Source organism: Pseudopodoces humilis, chromosome 2, assembly GCF_049639895.1.
Source record: "Pseudopodoces humilis isolate 2021_Gansu_Grassland_sample_001 chromosome 2, ASM4963989v1, whole genome shotgun sequence".
NCBI classification, from domain to species: domain Eukaryota; kingdom Metazoa; phylum Chordata; class Aves; order Passeriformes; family Paridae; genus Pseudopodoces; species Pseudopodoces humilis.
Window position 1 is genome coordinate 85,327,767 of NC_142201.1, and position 19,008 is coordinate 85,346,774.

The 19,008-nt window shown below is 36.4% G+C and overlaps 1 protein-coding gene across 1 annotated transcript in view; it reads right to left on the reverse strand.

The window, feature by feature from the left end:
* The window catches only part of ACER3 (alkaline ceramidase 3), a 53,492-nt gene that overhangs the window by 25,446 nt on the left and 9,038 nt on the right, over positions 1-19,008 (reverse strand). The window contains exons 2-3 of the mRNA XM_005531005.3: positions 8,775-8,885; positions 1,829-1,881 (exon numbers count right to left, since the gene is read on the reverse strand). Coding sequence (XP_005531062.2) covers positions 1,829-1,881; positions 8,775-8,885 — 164 coding nt within the window. The remainder of the gene's footprint in view (positions 1-1,828; positions 1,882-8,774; positions 8,886-19,008) is intronic.

Genomic DNA, 19,008 nt, shown 5'->3' on the forward strand with positions numbered 1-19,008 from the left:
CCTTGAACAGCTATGCTGATTTGGAAACATAACAAGAGAAAGTGAATGAGAAAAGTTTATTTACTGGTTGAACTGTTTCCTCCATGGTGATCAGTAAACAAACAATTGGAATAATTATGGACCACTTGTGGATTGGCTGCCAAAATAAATGTACTTTCTCTGCCGCACACAAAGCCTTTTACATCAGTTGACAAGATGATGTAAGACATTCCTGCTTCCCTCTCATCTGCTTCTGCACCACTTTACTTACCACAGTTCATAGGCCCCTTAGTTGTTCTGATGCAACACAAGAACTATTGGGCAAGCAGCAGCAAAGTGACTTAGATTAAAATAAAGCCTCTACACACACACATACAACTTCCAGTAACAACTGCAAAATAACCCCAACCAAAACAAACACCCAAAAAAAACCAAACCTCTACCCAAAACAAAACAAACAACGACAATCTCCCCCTTCATAAAAGGTTTAACATATGGATCATCTAAATGATTGTGATTTCAGGGTGCCCTTTCTCACCTCTGCATCAGTGTGAGAAAGAGGATTTGAAATATTGGCCATGATAGGAACAAGGAGCTGAGGGAAGTAATATGAAAAAGGTGGAAAATCAAGGCAGTTTCACTACCAAATACAGGGAAATAGCACCCTAACTTGGGAGGGAGTGGTGAAATGGCTCTACAAACCACTTTTTTCATGCCAAGAAAAGCACCAAATATTCTTGCATGGTGACAGTGGTATGCTTTGTGGAAGCTGCCAGTCTCCACCATATGCCAGAGACACAAATCAGAGCACTATGGAGGCAAACATCAAGCAATCAGCAATATGTAGGTCCCACTGTGATCAGCAAAAATGCAGGACTCAATTCAGCTGCCAGAGCATAGCTGCTTAATGCCACCTGAGATGCTCTGTCACCACCAATACACCCATCCAAGACTGGCAGATGTGATGGGAGTCTAAGAAAACCCAACCTTTGTGAGATGGGAGCTGAAGGCTTGAGAGAACACTCACAAGGTCCAAAATAATACTAAACATCTCTGTTTAGACAAACAAATCTCTTTTGAGCAAAGCTTGCCAGTGGAGTCTGGAGAATGATTCAGCCCAGCCAACTACCTCTGTCCACTTCACTGATTTAACTGTATTTCCATTGGCTGTGGTGGGAACACAGACTTTTAAATATAGGTTTCTTCATTTTGAACAAAATCCCACTTCATCCTGATTTTAATTCAAAGATGCATTTCCTTAATCTTTGCAGAGGACAGCAGGACAAGAATTCTTGTGTCACTTTAGAAAACAAGAAATACCAGGACAATCCTTATATCCTGTGACTTGTTCTAGAATGCTGTCTACTCAAAAATAAGAGAGACGATGACTCAATTACTGCTACTCAGAAGATACTGATTTCAGTATTAATGCTACAGGTGCATCTAGATAAATAGAAACAAAGATAAGGAAAGTTACAATAGGTAGCAATAACTCTAGTTTATACTGCTAGCTATTATGCCAAAGCTGTAGGTATTTTAAAATAACATCTTGTGTAAAAAAGTAACATGATTTCCCAAAGGATAAAGTGTCCTCTACCAACATAAGCAATTGATGACAGTTCTTATTGTAGATGTAAATATATATTTCTGTATATAATCAGTCAAAAATACCTATTGAAACAAGACCTGCATTACTGCCTTGTTGTGAGCAGGAGCCATGTACAATGGTACTTAAGGTAGATTAACTCATTTTATACAAATTTCATCTAGCCAAGAAATGGCAAATTGACTGTACACAGTGAGATACACACAGTGAGAAAATGATTCACAGCTACTTATCAGTACTCACCTGCATTTCATACTTCAGGGTCATGTGGAAGCACCAAGATCCCAATCCCACAGCTGAAAACAAACCAGAACTATTATCAGCATAATAGTATGCATGTAAAATTTTCAGGTACATTAACTTAAATGCACGAAATGCATGCTTCAACAGTGAAAAAGCAATTATAACATCAGCATTTCACTGCAGGGACAAACCCCTAGTTTTTCACAGCCTTCTACTTTATATATTAGTCACCAATTAAATCCCTGAATTTACAGGGCTTGAGGTGTGAGTGCCCTCTTTACTCCCTCACAATACTGTGTCCTATTAACTGGGTGTAATCTCGAAGAGTAAAGGAGCAGAGGGAACCAGAAAGAATGGAGTGTTATGTATCTATTTGTCTTTTTCCTTTTATTTATTTATTTTTTTTAATTTTAAGTAAATTAAGATTTCTGTGTTCCAACTCTTCTATAAGGCAAAGCATCATTCAATAACTAGTACTTCTGGAAGACTCTCAATATTTCTGCTTACTGTCCAGTTTTAAAACATGTGTTTTACTAAAAGCTTTCTCTTGTCTCCATAAAATATAGAGCTAATAACACTAAGGTCTGAGGTTTGATACCCACAGGGGCTGTTCATTTAAGAGCTAGACTTGATGATTCTTGTGGCTCCCTTCCAACTCAAGACAATTATGTGATTCAAAAGCAGAAGTGAATTGCTGCTAGAACTCAGAATTAGAAACTCAAGGTAAACAAACCAATCCCACATAGGACTCATTTTGTGAAATGAGATTACCATTTCTGGGCCTTATCAATAGAAAGATGAGTTCCTAAGAAATTAATTGTATTTATTTGAAATACTTTCTTTACACATTTTGAATTTACTTCTGAAGTTACTTTATAAGACATGCTTTGCCTATACAGTTTTTTCAGTCAGGCATGAATAATGCTTCTTGGAAGTTAGATTTCTCTGTTTAGAGCAAAGCTGGTACAGTATTTAATGCATCATTCATTACTTTGAAATATTATCAGTAAAACACTCTCATTAAGCACCAGCTCAGTTTTATTTTGCAAGAACAAGTACAGTAATGTGATGTCTTGTCTTTCTTTAAGAAATTGTTTTACCTCTGACTGTTGTTTCAGAGAAAGCCAAGTAATTTGCACTCAAGCCTTGATCACTGAGCAGTGCTGCCATATTTTGTGGCTAGAGTATCACCTTGCTTACACACACCAGTCAAGTTTCACTGATGCATAAACAAGAATTCTATCTCTGTGCACTCTGTAAAGGATTGCCAAGACAGTCAAGAGACATGTCTAGAGATGCTTCCTTAGTTAATAACTAGAACTGTGATTATTACACTTACTCAATGAAATTAAATACCTAAGCATGTAGCTTTACTGAAAAAAAAAAATGTAATACAGCAACATTTCAAAATATATTATCAAACAGTTCAATGTCATTATTTCTCTGGGAAAATTAAGCACAACTCATACCAGAAAATAAACAACCACATGCACTTTTGTAAACTCTGATTACGTTGGTTTGCTTCTGAAAAATCTTTCCAAGCAATAAGCAAAAACTGCTTTCACCTTCCTAATGAGGAACTCTCATAGCTATTTTTCTATGTATACAGACCACATGACGAAAACTGTTCATTCTGGAGGAAAAAATGCATTAAGATCATCATTAAAACAGTGCCATCCATTATCCTGGCTGTCACAGAATACAAACTTACAATTTGTAACAAATGTCATTTCCAAGTATGGCAAAATCATTGCATAAGAAATTTCAACAAATTTTAAATTAACAAAATATGTTGTTGGAGTTTTCTTGTTTGTTTTTGTTAATGTTGTTTGGGTTAATAGATCTCAACAATCAGCAACCAAATTCATTCCCGTCCTCCTGTATGATAAGAAGCAATTATTTTTAGATTAATTTTTCTTCTTCAGTCTGAAAAAATCAAGAATGCTGCAGATATTAGTGTTTCAAGCATTAATCCCATGACTATAGTTAATTTCTACAGTTAAAATAACGCCTCTCGCTTTTGTGTAATAATCATATCTAGAGTTTCTCTGATTATGAAATTTTACTATGCATTCTAGAACAATATTTTATCTATAATATTTATCTATATAAAATAGGTTTCTGGAAGAACAGCTTACAGGGACACATCATATGGTTCCAGGCTCGAGACATTTCTAAGAAATATTTACTTCATAAAAACCATCTGCAACGAGACATTCTGCCAGCTTTGAACTTTTCAAAATATGAGCGATCATGATCACTGCAATGACACAAGATTTCAGGAGAAGAAACTCTCCCATACAGCCACTAACACACAGAACAATAAATTTGCTCCTTACCTTGTAAGTGGGGGTTACAGTTTTCATATTTTAGGTGTTTCCTTTAGCAAAGGAGCTTAACTCAGTAAAAGCCGCACATTGGTTAGGAAACTTTAACACCATCAGAAGCGGTAAGTACCACTTCCTCTCTAACTACTGTAACTCACTTTTCATAAATACTGCAAGTCACTTGGCATTTTTACATCAATGAACCTGCCAAGTTACAGGGGATATATATATATATATAAATTATGCACTAAGTACGGAATGCACATTAAGTCACAATATTATGAGATCAAAATGGCACTTCAGAAGACTAGAAATGCAAAGTCAGGGTTGCTATTCTGTATAGAATAACAGGGTCTCTTTCTGTACTGCAGCAAACACCCTATGTGGTTACTGCCAGTAGATAAAACAGTGATGTTACTATGATATAAAAACAATGCATCTACAAACTTTACTTCATACATGTACTGTCAAAAAACTTAAGGGAAATACCTATGGCTAGAAATAATCTAATATTATACAAAAGATCCAGCTCTATATATGAACCCTATAAACCTTCAGGATTTGAAACCTAGAGTGATTTTTTTCAACAGTTTTAGGAAGCATCAGAAGTATCACATAATCAGTGATAATTCAATTTGATGTAGCTATCCATCAGCACTCAAAATTCTCATTATGAGCCCAAGTCCTTCACTTAAAAAGTAGTTTATTAGGATTTCAGATATCTTTATTTAGGTATCTACACATGAACTAGGTTTCGAAGCTTCCACTCAGATAATGTCATTATAAAGAGTAATGCAGCTGGCTAAACAGGTATTTTGGAACAAGTCAAATGGTTCTCCTGGCTTTACTGACTGCACTGGCAGACAGAACCCTTTGCACAGGTAGACACATATGTTTAGGTATTTAAATCTGGAGCTGAATTCCATTTTATTTTTTTACAATGATTGAACTTAATTAAAGATAAACAACAACACACTGCATCATTAAAAGTTAGAGAATGAAACAAGATGAAAAAGTAGAATTAAATTAACTATTTTTAATTTATTTTGTGTTGTAATGGCTCCCCTCCACAGCATGAGACAGGAGAAACTCTGGTTACTCCAGAGGTACAGCTCTACAATTAAACACCTGCTTGGCTGGTACTATTCCCAGACATTGCAGTACAAGTGTCTGCACTAGTGAGTTGTTGGAACAGTCTGTGGTATGAATCAGGCCTGTTCCAAAGAGCATTTCCCAAGCAGCTTCCAGGAACAGCCCAGCAGGGTGTCTGTATGCGGTCACCGTGTTTGGGAGGCTAAGATGAACAGACACGGGCTGATCCACGCTGCTTGGCTTCAGCACACAGGAATGTTCCCAACCACAGCTGATTTACCAGCACTGACACGGCCCTGGGAGCTTCTCTACAGGTGTTAGGTAAGAGGAATTAACTCTCACTGAAAATATTCTAATACATGACACAGAGTTTCACTGGAAATTAAATTTAGTAATTAAGAGTTCTTATGGCTATGCTTAATATAGAAAAAAATTTGCACCTTTTTTCTTTCCTCCATTTTGGTACTGCTTGAATGACTGAGCTGTATTAAACAGGCCAAAGAAATACAATCAGAACAATCCTTCCAAATTTCAACTGAAGTATCTAACAAACATTACTGCATTGCATGCTTTCTTATTTCCTTAGGTCCAGAAGTTACATATATATATATATATATACACAGACACAATTTTTTAAAACTCATGATCCTTCTAGAATATGAACCATTTTGGAATCACAGTTCCCCAGGATGCAGGAGATGAGGACCTGGCATGTATAGAACCTGATACAATACCCCAGAATCATAAGGAATTACTCAAAACCAGCTGCTTATTCTTTGAGGTAGTAATGGTCCAATGATTTGTTCGACCTACTTCAAGTGATGCAACATACTGAAATAACGGCTTAAGATTATTCTTCATAATTTATATGTAGATTAAATGGTTCTCTACAGCTTAAAAATCATATCTAGTTCCTACTGAGTTAATTGAGAACATGCACTTTATGTTGAAAGGCAGCAGAAAAAAGGGCTGAGAACAGTGAGCTGTATCTCAAAGGCCTTGCTGAAAAGTGTAACTCAGTCTTGGCACCAGAATGAGCAAGAAATTTATTTGAACAATTATTTAGAAATACCCCTTGCGCTGGCAAGATCTTACCATGTATGTGAAACAAACAGAGCTTCCATAATTCAAAATGCATTTACTTCAAAAATGAAATAAATGTCAACCAAAGAAATTGTGGGTATAAAAGTCAAGCACCGAACACAGAATTGTAAAACACAAAGGAACTGACAATCAGTTAAATGTCTGGAAGCACGTAAAAGAAACAGCTGATTTGGATCAAAATAATGTCTAGAAACAACACCTCTTATGTTCTCAAATGCTAGCAGATTTAATTTAATGTTGGCTTTGACAGCTGTCTTTCAGTATCTTGTAAAATCTCAGTAACTATTCAAAATTGTTCAAACCTAACTGAAGTGCCCTCCCTTCCACCCCCATCTTCACAGCAGAATTGTTAAAGAATTTCTACTTTGACAAAACAACTCTCAGTTAGAAGCTCTGCTTTAATGAAGCATACTGCCTCAAGTGAAATCACAAGTTTGTGTTAAAGTCACTATCTTTTCAAAGATTAAGTCTGCATTTATTTGTTACAAATTACATAAATAGAGTGAAACCTGTTAATAAATAAAATTCATATGATGGAAAGAATTCTATCTCGTACTTTCTTACAGAAAGAATTTTCTATACACTTAATCTATCTCCAGTATGCTTCTTCTTCAGTCACACGCACAGAGAGAATGCCAATATTCCTGACACATATCAACCATATTTAAAATTCTTTTTATGTTCTCATTCACTGCTTTTATTCTGTAGTAGAGCAAATGTTAAGCGGTTTGTGATTCCAAATCATCTTGTTCCTATTTTTCACTGAAAAACTATAAAGTCTTCCACACTTCTTTACATCTTTCACCTGCTGTAAAACAGGGTTACAGATACTGAAGCAGATACAAAGCAGAAGGGAAATGCTTTTGGACGAGACCTTTAATGTTAGGTTCCAACACGTGATAAAAATCAAGCCATTTATCACTTCAGACATGAATCAAAGCCAACTCAGTCACAGATGAGCAGGGCCTAGATGGAACTCAGCACTGCCTTCCAGCACTGCTGTCTAAATGCAGGCTGAGCTCCCCTTCAAGCAACAGTGGAGAGAGGAAAAACTGAAGTCCAAGATATTTACTGTGATCAAAGACAGGGTTTTTTAGTTTTTTTGGGGTTTTTTTTACTATTTTAAACATTTAATGGGATATGAGAAATGCTCATCTGGTGTGACAGCCTGACATTCTGGACAGATAGCAGCACACTGTCCATCATAAACTGTCTCTGACAGAGGTAGTTACAAATCATGGTGAAGACAGTTTCAAACTGAGTTTTAAGGGGTTCCTTTCCATAGTTTAAAAAGAATGGCAGTATGGGACACTGATTCAAGAACACCTAACTTCACCAAACATTTACACAGCATTTCTTACTATATATTTTTAAAAGTAAACCCTGACCTTTAAGAATTCTGTCTCATACTGAGACAGAAATTAGTAATTATTTGAAACCATAGAAAATTTACAGATGGCTAATTAGAAAGTGCTCAGACAATATGCAAAGCAGTGCATATATCAGCAAAGCTGATATAACTGAAAACTTGTGAATTTGCAGCTTGTCTATGTTACAGTCTAACTGGTATCAAGGATACATTTAACATATGGGCATGTGTTTTTCAACAACATCCACCTAAATACATAACATGCCATTCTTAAAAGTAACATTTATCAATCCCTTACCACTCCAAAGACTGGGAAAAATCTCCATAGAGACAGGAGCTATAACAAACCCAGAAATCCTGTGAAACTCAGAAATTCTATGAAATCTAGTTTTGAGACCCAAGTGCCAAATCTGAACCATCTTCAAACATCTTTTCTTATAAGGAACAAAACTTCTAGTCACACAATTAACATTTAAAAGGAAGTTGGTTCTTTTCTGAATGTTATTTTAGAGTGGACAGACTTCCCTTGAGTTGATCTAGACATGAATATTATACTGCTCTTCCATTCTTGCAAAACTTCCCAGACATGATGGCTGGGTGATATATGCCAAAGAGGAACTGGAAACAAATTCAAAGTCATTAAAGAATGCCTTTCCACTTCCCTCTACACCTTGGCCACTTCTTATATTACTTTCCCACACAAATGTCAGAAAAATATTAATATAGTGTGAAACTGTTTATAAGTAGAATACACAAGACACCTTCAGTAAATCATCAGAAAAGTACAGAGCAAACTAAGATACACTTAGCAGGACCCAAAGCCAGAAAAGGATCACTTTAAAATCTGATAAAATTATTTAGTGAATTCTATTTTCATGTTCCTGCAACAGATTAAATTTTCTGTAAACATTAACAAGTGTAGCAAATTGAGGTCTACTTGCCACACACATAGTATTTGGATTTAACTACTGGGTTTATTAATATTTAGATATATTTTCCATTGCATATCTGAGCCCTCTTTATAATGAAAGAGCAAATTAAGTTTTACACATACCTGTAAGACACAAATATGCAGCTAAATACCGTTTTTCAAGGCCATCTTTATAGGTCTGAATCGCACCATAGATTGGAGGTAGAATGAAAATCAGGTTACTCACTGTGTTCCCTGTAGGACAGAAACATAAAGCAGAGATTTAGAATTGGGTATTATGCACTTTAACTAAATCTAACAAAATTACATTCACTCATTAGAGACAGGTTCAACAGTTTTGGTTCAGAAAGTGACTCAGCAAGACACCACTGCTCTCCATCCCTGGTCTAATGGAAGGTGTCCCTGCCCCCAGCAAGGGGCTTGGAACTAGATGGTCCCTTCCAGCACAAAACCTTCTGGGACTCTATCCTACATTCTACCCAATGCAAAGAAATGACATGTGTTGCAGAGACCAGAGAAAGCAATAAAAGCCAAGAGCCCAGCTCTCACACAGTGATTTTGATTTGGTTTGTTTTTCTTTTCCAAACTGTGCTGACCTAAGCAAAAGTGCAATGAAATCCTGCAAAGTTTAAGTGAAACAAAAGGAAATGGTGCATCTCTCAACAGAAGGGATGCAGATTCAGCTTTTTAGAACCACAAATCATTATTTTGAGAACAGAGGTTATGTTATGGGAATTAAATGCCATACAATTTGGGAAAATGAGCAAATCTGTTAAAAAAGGCTTATATAGAGTAAACTGCACATTTTCACACACCATCAGTTAAATATATATAAAACTGAAATCTAATTTGCAAATATCCAAATGAAATATACAATTTATGAGGCTATGAAGACACCAAACCCCCTGCCCATTTCTGCATTTTTTATTCAGCAACAAATCCCAGCATTTCACATTATAGAACAAAGAACAAGAGTGAGCAGGTCCTTTCTGGATCAGACCCCTAATTCTAGCAGATATTTTTCAGGAATCCTACTTGCCAAGATCCATCCAAAAGAAAAGCAAAACATACCTAACTATGTTCATATAACCGTAAGGCATTGCAGCACCTCTAAAAACAAAAATCCATACCTCACAGTTTTAAAGAAAATTCATACTCAAATGGGAAAAAGGTTATTTCAGAACGCATGTAGCAGAAGTGTACCTAGCTCCCTTGAACAAGGTAGCTCTTTCATATTCTCACAAAGTAGATACAAATGTCACTTTGAGAAAGTCTTCTCAACCAGTTAAAGATCTCATCTGATTTTTATCAGAACTTCTTTAAATCACTTCCTTACTGATTTAACATCATATCGTGCCCAAGCATGAATTTCACCAAGTAATAACAGTCAAATCAGATGTGCCAGAGACCTCACTCTTCTAGTCAGCTCTGAAGTTTCTCCATGTAAAAGAAGCCCAGCTGAAAACAAAAAAACCTTCTGCAAGGATATACAAGTTTATACAAATATAAAGGCCTTTTTCATGTTTAAATTCTTCATGTAATCATTATCCTTTTACCACATTCCTACAGTGTTGCAATGGGTAGCGATTCCCTTTCAACAGAGACCACATTTGGAAGAAATTCACTCAAATGCTGTTGTGTGACACGCTGACCATTGCCATGTCCTCCTGTAAATCATGCAAACACGTCACTGAACCTTGAGAAGTAGAATAAAGGTTACATAGTCTGGATAGTGAAACTTCTGCTTTCTAAAGCAGTGCTCAACCATTTTCAAGAGAAGTCAGTAGACATTATATAAATGTCACTGTTCAAGGTCACTTAGCTATGAAACTGTCAAAAGCCTGGCAAAAATTCAAATATGAAACTGCCAAACAAAAGAAATACCATGATGTTTATCCACAATTGGGAAGGCACAGGACTGTGGAAGAGAGTTGCAGTAGGATAACAAACTTCAGATGGTTGTAAGAATGCAGAAAACAGATTCTCCTGTAGGAAAGGGAAGGTTTCAACACTTCCTGTAAAGCTATAATTACGTTAAATTATTGAAAATTTACGAGCATTTAATCTGGGACCATCTTGCTGAGAGAGGAAATACCATAGACCTAATCTAGCTGTACATTCCTGCCACTCCTTTTCTGCACTTTTTGGCCCGTATTTTTCAGAACATTTGCAGCATGGATTAGGCAAGCCTATCTGCAAACATACTTATTGAAAGTTGTGTACATTTTTCTAAAAGGGGAAATGGGGGCAAGGGAACAATAAAGTCCTCTGGCATGCTGCTAGCAAAATTACTTTTTTCAAGAACAAAAACTCCAAGGCCTCTTCCAAACCCAAGGTCCCCAGGAATACATATTTCATAGAAGTCTAGCTAGTCTTTACAGGATTACCCTCACACAGAATAGCTTATAAATTCATTAAAAGGGATTTTTACTAATTCCATCAAAAAATGGCAGTTGGATATGCACAGAGATTAACAAAGAATATCAAGAAAGAAGAAAAAGGAGGCACAATGTGGACCCATAACTCTAAAGTCATTTAACAAACAAGGATGTGAAACAAGTTTTGAAGGAAATAAATATGGAAGTTGAAAATGGGAAAACAAACTGTCAACAAAAAAAAAAAAAACTCATCTTTTTTCACTAAATTTCCTTTTTTTAAAATTGGGGGAACATAATGCATCAGAACACCATGGGAAAACCAGAGAATGGAGAAATTGCAACTAAGGCAAGGGGCAGAAGATACGTAAAATAATTAAAGAAGAAATTATTGCTTACGCCTATAAGAAATAGGGTACATCAGCAATCTGATGAATGCACATGGATAGACCTGGGCTTAACTCTGTACTGCATTCTTATATTTCACTACTGGATTCCTTGAATACTGGACCAGGGAGTGACTTAATTTTTCTTTAGTGTCCAGAGACTGCTTCTCAACATTTTATCTTCAACATGTCCATCAACAGAAAGGCAAGCCACATTATCTGAGGGAGAAATTAATGAACTTTCAGATTGAAATGACAAGAATAGGATTAAATATGATGGCCACAAACACACCTTTCAATGTGAATATGAATCCTTATTCCATATATAGAATTCATCTAATTGAAGAGGCAGAAAAGTGAATTTAGACTGCATGGTAACTGACCACAAACCATCACTGTATGCACCAAACTGCTTAAATTTATTTCCAGTAGAGACAGTGAAAATAGTTATGTCTTCATGCAAGTCAACAGTAGAATACACTGTTCTCTAGTTATTGATAGAACAAAAGAGAAAACTCATCAGGTGCAGAGAAGCTCCACTCAGATAGGAGTAATGAATGGGAGCCTACAGTTTCAGAAGGGACAAAAATTGCTCAGCTCACTGATCAAAACAATGGCTGGATAGAACAAAACTGTGCTCTGTAAAGACTTTGTGGGTCAATGCCAAAGACAAAAGGGAGCTGTTTGAACTGAAGGATAATACTGACAATGACTAAATAGATATAAACTAACCCTAAATAAATGCAGGCTAGAATAAAGAGGAAAGCTTCCCATTAGAGAGGAAATATTTACAACTGCTTCCCAACAGAAATGAGCAGCACGATGAACCTGCTTTCTGGGTGGAGCTCAGGAAGCTCCACAATCAGATTACACGATGTAGTAGCGTATTGGAGTGCTAAACCAGACCACATCCACAAAGATTATACATGGTACTAGGTACAGGGATAAATTAATGTCTAATTGTGACAATGTGACTGACTGCACAAGTCTTTCAAGACTGTTTTAATGCAAACCATTGTTTCAAAGTAATGTTTTATTCATTGAGAGAACACCATAAGGTACCAGACCAAAATCAAATTTATGCAAAACATCTTTTTAACAAGCTTCTGTCTGTAGGAAGAAGAACTGTATGAGTGTTAAACCACATCTGCTTCCCGTTCTACAAACACAGCAGCAGAATCGGACAAGTGTTTTTCTAATGCACGTACATTCACAGTCATCTTCAGATCCTAAAAAATGCGTACTATCATTAACACACAAAGACCTGTACACAAAGGCTGATCACAAATATGAAGAAAAATAACTTAAAAGGGAAACAGTTTCTACAGGCAAACACAGGTACAATGTACAGCTTACTGTTGCACAGGCATTGTACACACAGTTGGGAAGGACAAAAATCGGAAGTACCTTCCATAAAATTTCCATTTTTCCAAATATTCCACACTAGAAATAAATTGTTACAATAAATTTGGATAAAGAGTCAAAAGAGACAAAAAAGTAAACTTGTAAATGAGTTATAAAATAACATGGTCATAAAGGAATAATAAACAGGATGCAAAAAGATAAGGAAAAACACGAAGTTAGAATTAAGATATTGTTTTCAGTGAGGAAGGAAAAGTGCTATCATAAAAAGAAGCTAAAATTATCATGTTCAGCTCCTGACAAAGTGAACAGTGTTATTTATCCTGTGTTAAGAGAGGCTTTCTCCTATGTTTGTACACAGAATGACAGCAAGATCTAACAAGCACAAGGATCTTTCCAAATTTTAAAATGTTCTTGCTTTCTCCGTCAAACAAATGAAGACTTTTCACGGTCTTATGGCTTTTACAAGACTCAAAACCAATAGAAATAAATGTTACCCTCAGAGAGGAAAGAAGAAAACACTTGCTGTTTAAAAAATTTACTATATATAAAGAGCTCATTTAATATCAGGACTAGCAAACACAACATTCACCACAGTGAGATTTTTCAGCTGTCAGATTTTTCATTATAGTAAGATTTTTGCATCCCAATGTGAAACAGGAGAAACATACATATTTTAGAAAATAGAAGCCACTTTCCTAAGTTGTAATAGAGTCAAAGTATCCCTTTAAGTAAAACACACAAGTAAACAAAAAAAGTTTTGAGGCTAAAAACATCCATTTCATTGTCTGCATATTATGGTGCTCTGCACAGTCAATTCCTGGATCATGCAGCTTTCTTTTTCCATCACTGCAGGAAGAAATTAAAAATAATTATAAAAAACAAAGCCTGTCAGATGGCATCATGTAGAACTTGATTCATCTTTCTATCTGCTTTCAGATATAAGGAGCTCTATTTCATGGCTTTTGTTTCTGGAATCATCTCACACAGTTCTGGTGCAAACTACAGCTCATTATTAGAGAGTTTACTGAGTTGCAAGAAATTGCAAAGCAGTGCAATTCAGGCACATTTGAGAGCACAACCAACTACCATTACATATGCTCTCTTGTTGAGAACAGCCAACTACACAGAATCATCTGGTTTAGCCACTACCTTCAACCTCGCGCTGTTTTTGCTTACGGCTTATCACCAGGAGGGCAGAGCAGCAATTAGATTTTCACTTCCACCAGCCAGTTTTCATATATTCCACTTCAAAGTCTACAATAACTGCACTTCAGAGTGTTAGGAAATGAAAACTCCTGTTTCCATTTGATATTTCAGAAGGACCTCAAGGGGAGAAAACCAAGTCATCCCAAAAGGAATTTTGCCAGTATGTAATTATTGGAATCCCTAGCTGCTAATGTGCATGAAGGATCAATAAAAACTTCCTGTCACTCAGTGAAATACAACACAGTGTTACTGCAGGCTGGAACACAGGACCAATGCTGACTTAAAAAATAAAATTATAAAAGAAAAATAAAAAAATGTGAGTGTGGGGTGTTTATTTTTAAGTTAAAAGATCCATGTCTTACATTGTGTAATTCTCCTTTCCAAATACTAAGCTAATCTTGATTTTGTTTACTGGGACATTAATTGAAGTTATAACTTCTGCAATTCAGCTGCAACTTGTAGTGGCCACCACACTTCTAATAACAAAATAGGAAAAATACTGAAGGACACAAATACCAAAGGAATTACTTAACTGTAAAAGCTGTGTATAAAAGCCTCTTGAGGAACTATAAAAATGAGTACACATAAATAACAACTCAAATCAATAGATCTTTACTGAGACTTCTAGATCTTCCTAGGTATTTAAAATAATATCAGAAATCTGTATAGAAAGTTCGCATAGATCACAGGAATTATAAAATTAAAAGACAGATAAAACAGCGCAGAAAAATGTAATGAAGTACATTACAAAGGAATGCTGCATTAATCTAGCTCTGTGTATAAGTTTTCATACTATTATGAGAAATACTGTAAGGCACAAATGAGAGGGAGGAAGTAGACACAACTAAGCATACTACAAAGGAAAAGGAAGACCTACAAAGGAAAAGAACAGCTACCTAAATCTCAGCCAGGCAGAAGCTACAAGAAAGTAATGTGGAATCCAAAGGATTTACACGGGGGAAGGATTGAAAAGAAATATTATTTGCATTACTAAAGAAGAGCATTCTGATGAGCAATAACAGGCTGAACCAAGGAAAAGGGAAGTTTCAGTAAAACACCTAGAAATCTAGGATTTGGCAGAAGCAACATCTCCCAAAAGAAACATGAATCCTGGAAGAGTTTCAAACAGAATGGACAACACACTGCAAGATACATAAAGAAAGCAATGCACTGAGGGTGAAGAAAGGTGGCAAATGAGGTGGGAACACAGGCTCCTTCCCAAGGCCAGCACCAACTCAGATGCATACCAGTGGTGTGAGCACACCACGTTCCAGTTGCACATGTTTCAGACCCAGCAGCAGCAGAGCTGCTTCCAGTAAGTCCAAGTGCTGGGACAAGGCCAAAAAAACTGAAGGCAACATTGCTGCTGCAGAGCTGGCCAGCTGGAAGGTTTAAGTGTTTAAAGTCAGCATGCAGGACAGGGCTTCTAGACCTAGGCTGCTTCTCCCTTGTCAGGCCTCCATTTCTCCAGGATATCCTTCTGAAGAAATAAACCATTTCAGTGATATATTGGATTGGGGAGGGTTAAAGAGACAATTTTAGAAAAAAAAAATTAATTATTAACAACACAATTTGATTTTTATTCCAGTGCACATTTATAAGTGGTTCCAACATGCTGTGTGAAGTGATACATTCTGATTTATGGTTTTACACTTTATATTCCAGCTGCAGAATTCCTTCCCTTGGCATTCATCATACTAGTCCAGCTAATACTTTTAGATGGTTTCAGTCTGATTACACTATTTTATGTTACACTAGTGTTCTTCAAAACAATCAAAAGCTATTTAGAAGAGAAAGCGCTCGACACTGCTGACTAACAAAACACACACAAGTAAGCTCAGTTCAAACCTGTAAAGTGTGGGTGTATTTTCTTATGCACAAGCCTCTTTGGTATGCACGTCCTACAAAAGCCCTTATTATAAACTGCTTCTGAATTGCCCTAGGTCACAATTAAGCTATCCTTTTCCTTACCCCCATCTCTACAAACTGCTTTGCTACTGTATAGTGAAGGCGTTTCAAAAACTACAACCTAACAGAATACTATACTAACACTGACCTTGCTTCTTATGTAAATTATACTAAAAATAAATGAGAGAAATGAGACAAAGCTAATACTTAACAAATTAGACAAATTAAAGCTCCACTTGACAGTACCCTTGCAATCCCAGAAATACATTTATGCTTATAGTGCAAATTTAAATTTAAAACATTTATTGAGGGGCCAAAGAATTTTTTGGTCTTTCCCCTCAAATCTAAAACACACTGGTCACCTATTTAGTCTCCTTTACTGGAGGATCTAAGCAACCCCAGTCTTCTGGCTCAATATCCCTGCAAGACAGGCTGGATAAAGCTGCCTGAGTCACAAAGAAACCTGCATACGACTGAATTCAGGACACCAAAGTGCTCCTCTAGCCACTTGACCATCCTTAGCTGCCACAATAAAAATTAATGAGTTCACCACACCACTTCTCATAAGTAAAGCTTCAAAGCAGAAAGTACAGCCACAGTAGGAGCTGGGTACTTTTCCAGAAACAATGTTTCTGTTACTAATTCTCATGTTTAGCATAATGAACTTCTCCTCCTGGAATTCTTAAAGGTTATCACAAGTGAAGAAAAAGTGCCTAAAAGCCCAGAACTTGCACTGATATTTTTTTTTAATTTTTATTTTTTTAGAGGAATCTGTCTCAAAACCTTTCATGAGTGAAGACTGAGATCAGCATGAACTGCTCTTCCCTAGAAAGCATTAAAAGGGCAGATTAAAACTGTGGAGGACCAGCTGTGAAGTTTAATAGATAATTATGAAAGCAATTCCAATGAAAATATTCTGAGGTGATTGGCCAGAATAAAGATCGCTACAACACCTCAATTAAAAAGCCAAGTACTGTGTCTCTTTTGAAGCCTATTATCTTACTGTAATTGTATGTTTATCACACCAATACCTGTCACAAGTGTAGGGCATCGTGGAACAGTAATAAATGGCTTTTGCATTTTGAACGTACCATTACATGAAAAATAACAGTATTTAGAAATGTAATAATAAAGATGTTAGAATCTATTTGTGGCCATTTTTTTGAGACTGCAGGAAGCAATTTAGAGAAATATGATAGTGCACACCTTCTTTACAGGACATTTTATTCTCAATCCAAGAAATTCACAATCAACCAGACTGCAAGGAATAAACTTGCATTACAGCCAGCTGCTATGCCATCCTGTCATATTTTAATATTGCTTTCCTAGGGTATGGGAAACCACATGGAAAAGAAAGCATAATTTCCCTAATAAACATGAATCTAAGATGATAGCGAGCACACCAATTACTTTGAAGTACACCTGAAAGGATTTTGAAAGCAAATTTAAAGTAAAAACAGTTGACATAGGCAGATCATTTGAAATACCAATCTAGAAAGCTCACTAAAAACAAGTGCTTACATCTGGAAAATACAATCAAAGTCTAAAGAGATTAGGCTGAGATGATGTAAAGTTAGAATATTACATGCAATAAGCTTGCTGCTGAAGGGCAGATTTGCTTATTTTATATCCTTTACTGGAAAACAAAATAAAACTTATTTTGAATGTTATTTTAAGGCAGGTTGATGATATAGGACTGGAAGGAAATAACAGACATGGAGATTAATGTTCATCCCAGGCTAAAACTAAGCAGCAGCCAATATATTGCACTGATCATCCGTTTAATTTTCATCATTCTTAACTCCTTCCAGCCATTCTTCTCCTATGCTGGTGTCAGCATCCTGGCTTCCTGTTCAGTGTCTGCACCAACTCCTCTCAGTCTAAGGGTCTGTCCAAATCCAAAAGCACAGCTTTTAGCAGCTGATAACTTTGAGCTACCAAGTACATCCAACCCAGCATCTGTCAGTCCTCACTATAATGAAAAAAACAACTTGATACCCATGGAAGCTGTGGGTATCAGCCCAGAGGCTCTGGTAAGACCAGGCACTACCCAGTGACACAGGAGAGCTGAGCCTTAGGGGAGGAGCTCAACATGCTCACTGAATGGTGAGCAGCACAGAATAATGTCCGGGTATTTGTAGCTTTAGCTTGAGTAGCCCATCTTCAAAATCCAAATCCTCTCACTTTCATTCCTTTCTTACTATCAATATGGATTTCCCCTGGGTATCCAAAACAATTAAAGCCTCTCCTACTTTGCCTGTCTTGGATGGCAGGAAATTAAAGGTGAGATACTACGTGACAACTGTAGAACACATGAGGATAATGAAACTGGTCAGTAATCACAGCCTGATTCAGACACACAGCAGACACTCAAATACTGATTGGTGACATTCACCCTCTGCAAATAACCATCTCTTTTTTTTTTTTTTTTTTTTTTTTTCCAGGGCTGTTTTAAATGAAAAACCTTAAGGCTACCTGGAACATGTGATGACAGGCAACTGATCACAAAAATGACCCAGAGTCATCATCTTCACTCCTAAGTATCTAACTTTATCTGTTTTACATAGGTACTTCATTTCTCCAAAGTCTTCATAACCTTTTCCAGTTAATATAATAACCTCCAGCAAGAACTTTCAACAGCACCCAATTAATTCAATAATGCAAGACTCAAAGGTTGTCACTCCTAGTCTATAACTAACTCCAATTGTATTCTTTGGTCACTGTCCAATTGTCATTTCAAGATAATGCTCTTGTTTGTGCTTGAAAAATGAAAAGACTGGCAACCATATATTAACCTTGGCAAAAGCTATTTATCTGGAGGGAAAACGGAGCTTTTCCACAGAGAAAGTAATATCAAACTCAATATGTAAAGTATCTCACAGTCTAATCAACTAAAGGAAGAGATACAAAATATATTGAAGGTTCAAGCTCTAAACACTATCCTTTTGTTATAAATGTAAATGAATATAGTACCTGCACAATAATAGTTCATAAGGTAGGTGGCAGGAATTTGGGCATAAATCTGTCTTGCTTAGTAAGATACAAAATAGTTGAAAACCATATACAAATTAACCATGTTCCCAACACAAGGGGTGGCCCAAAGGTTGGCAGAGGAGA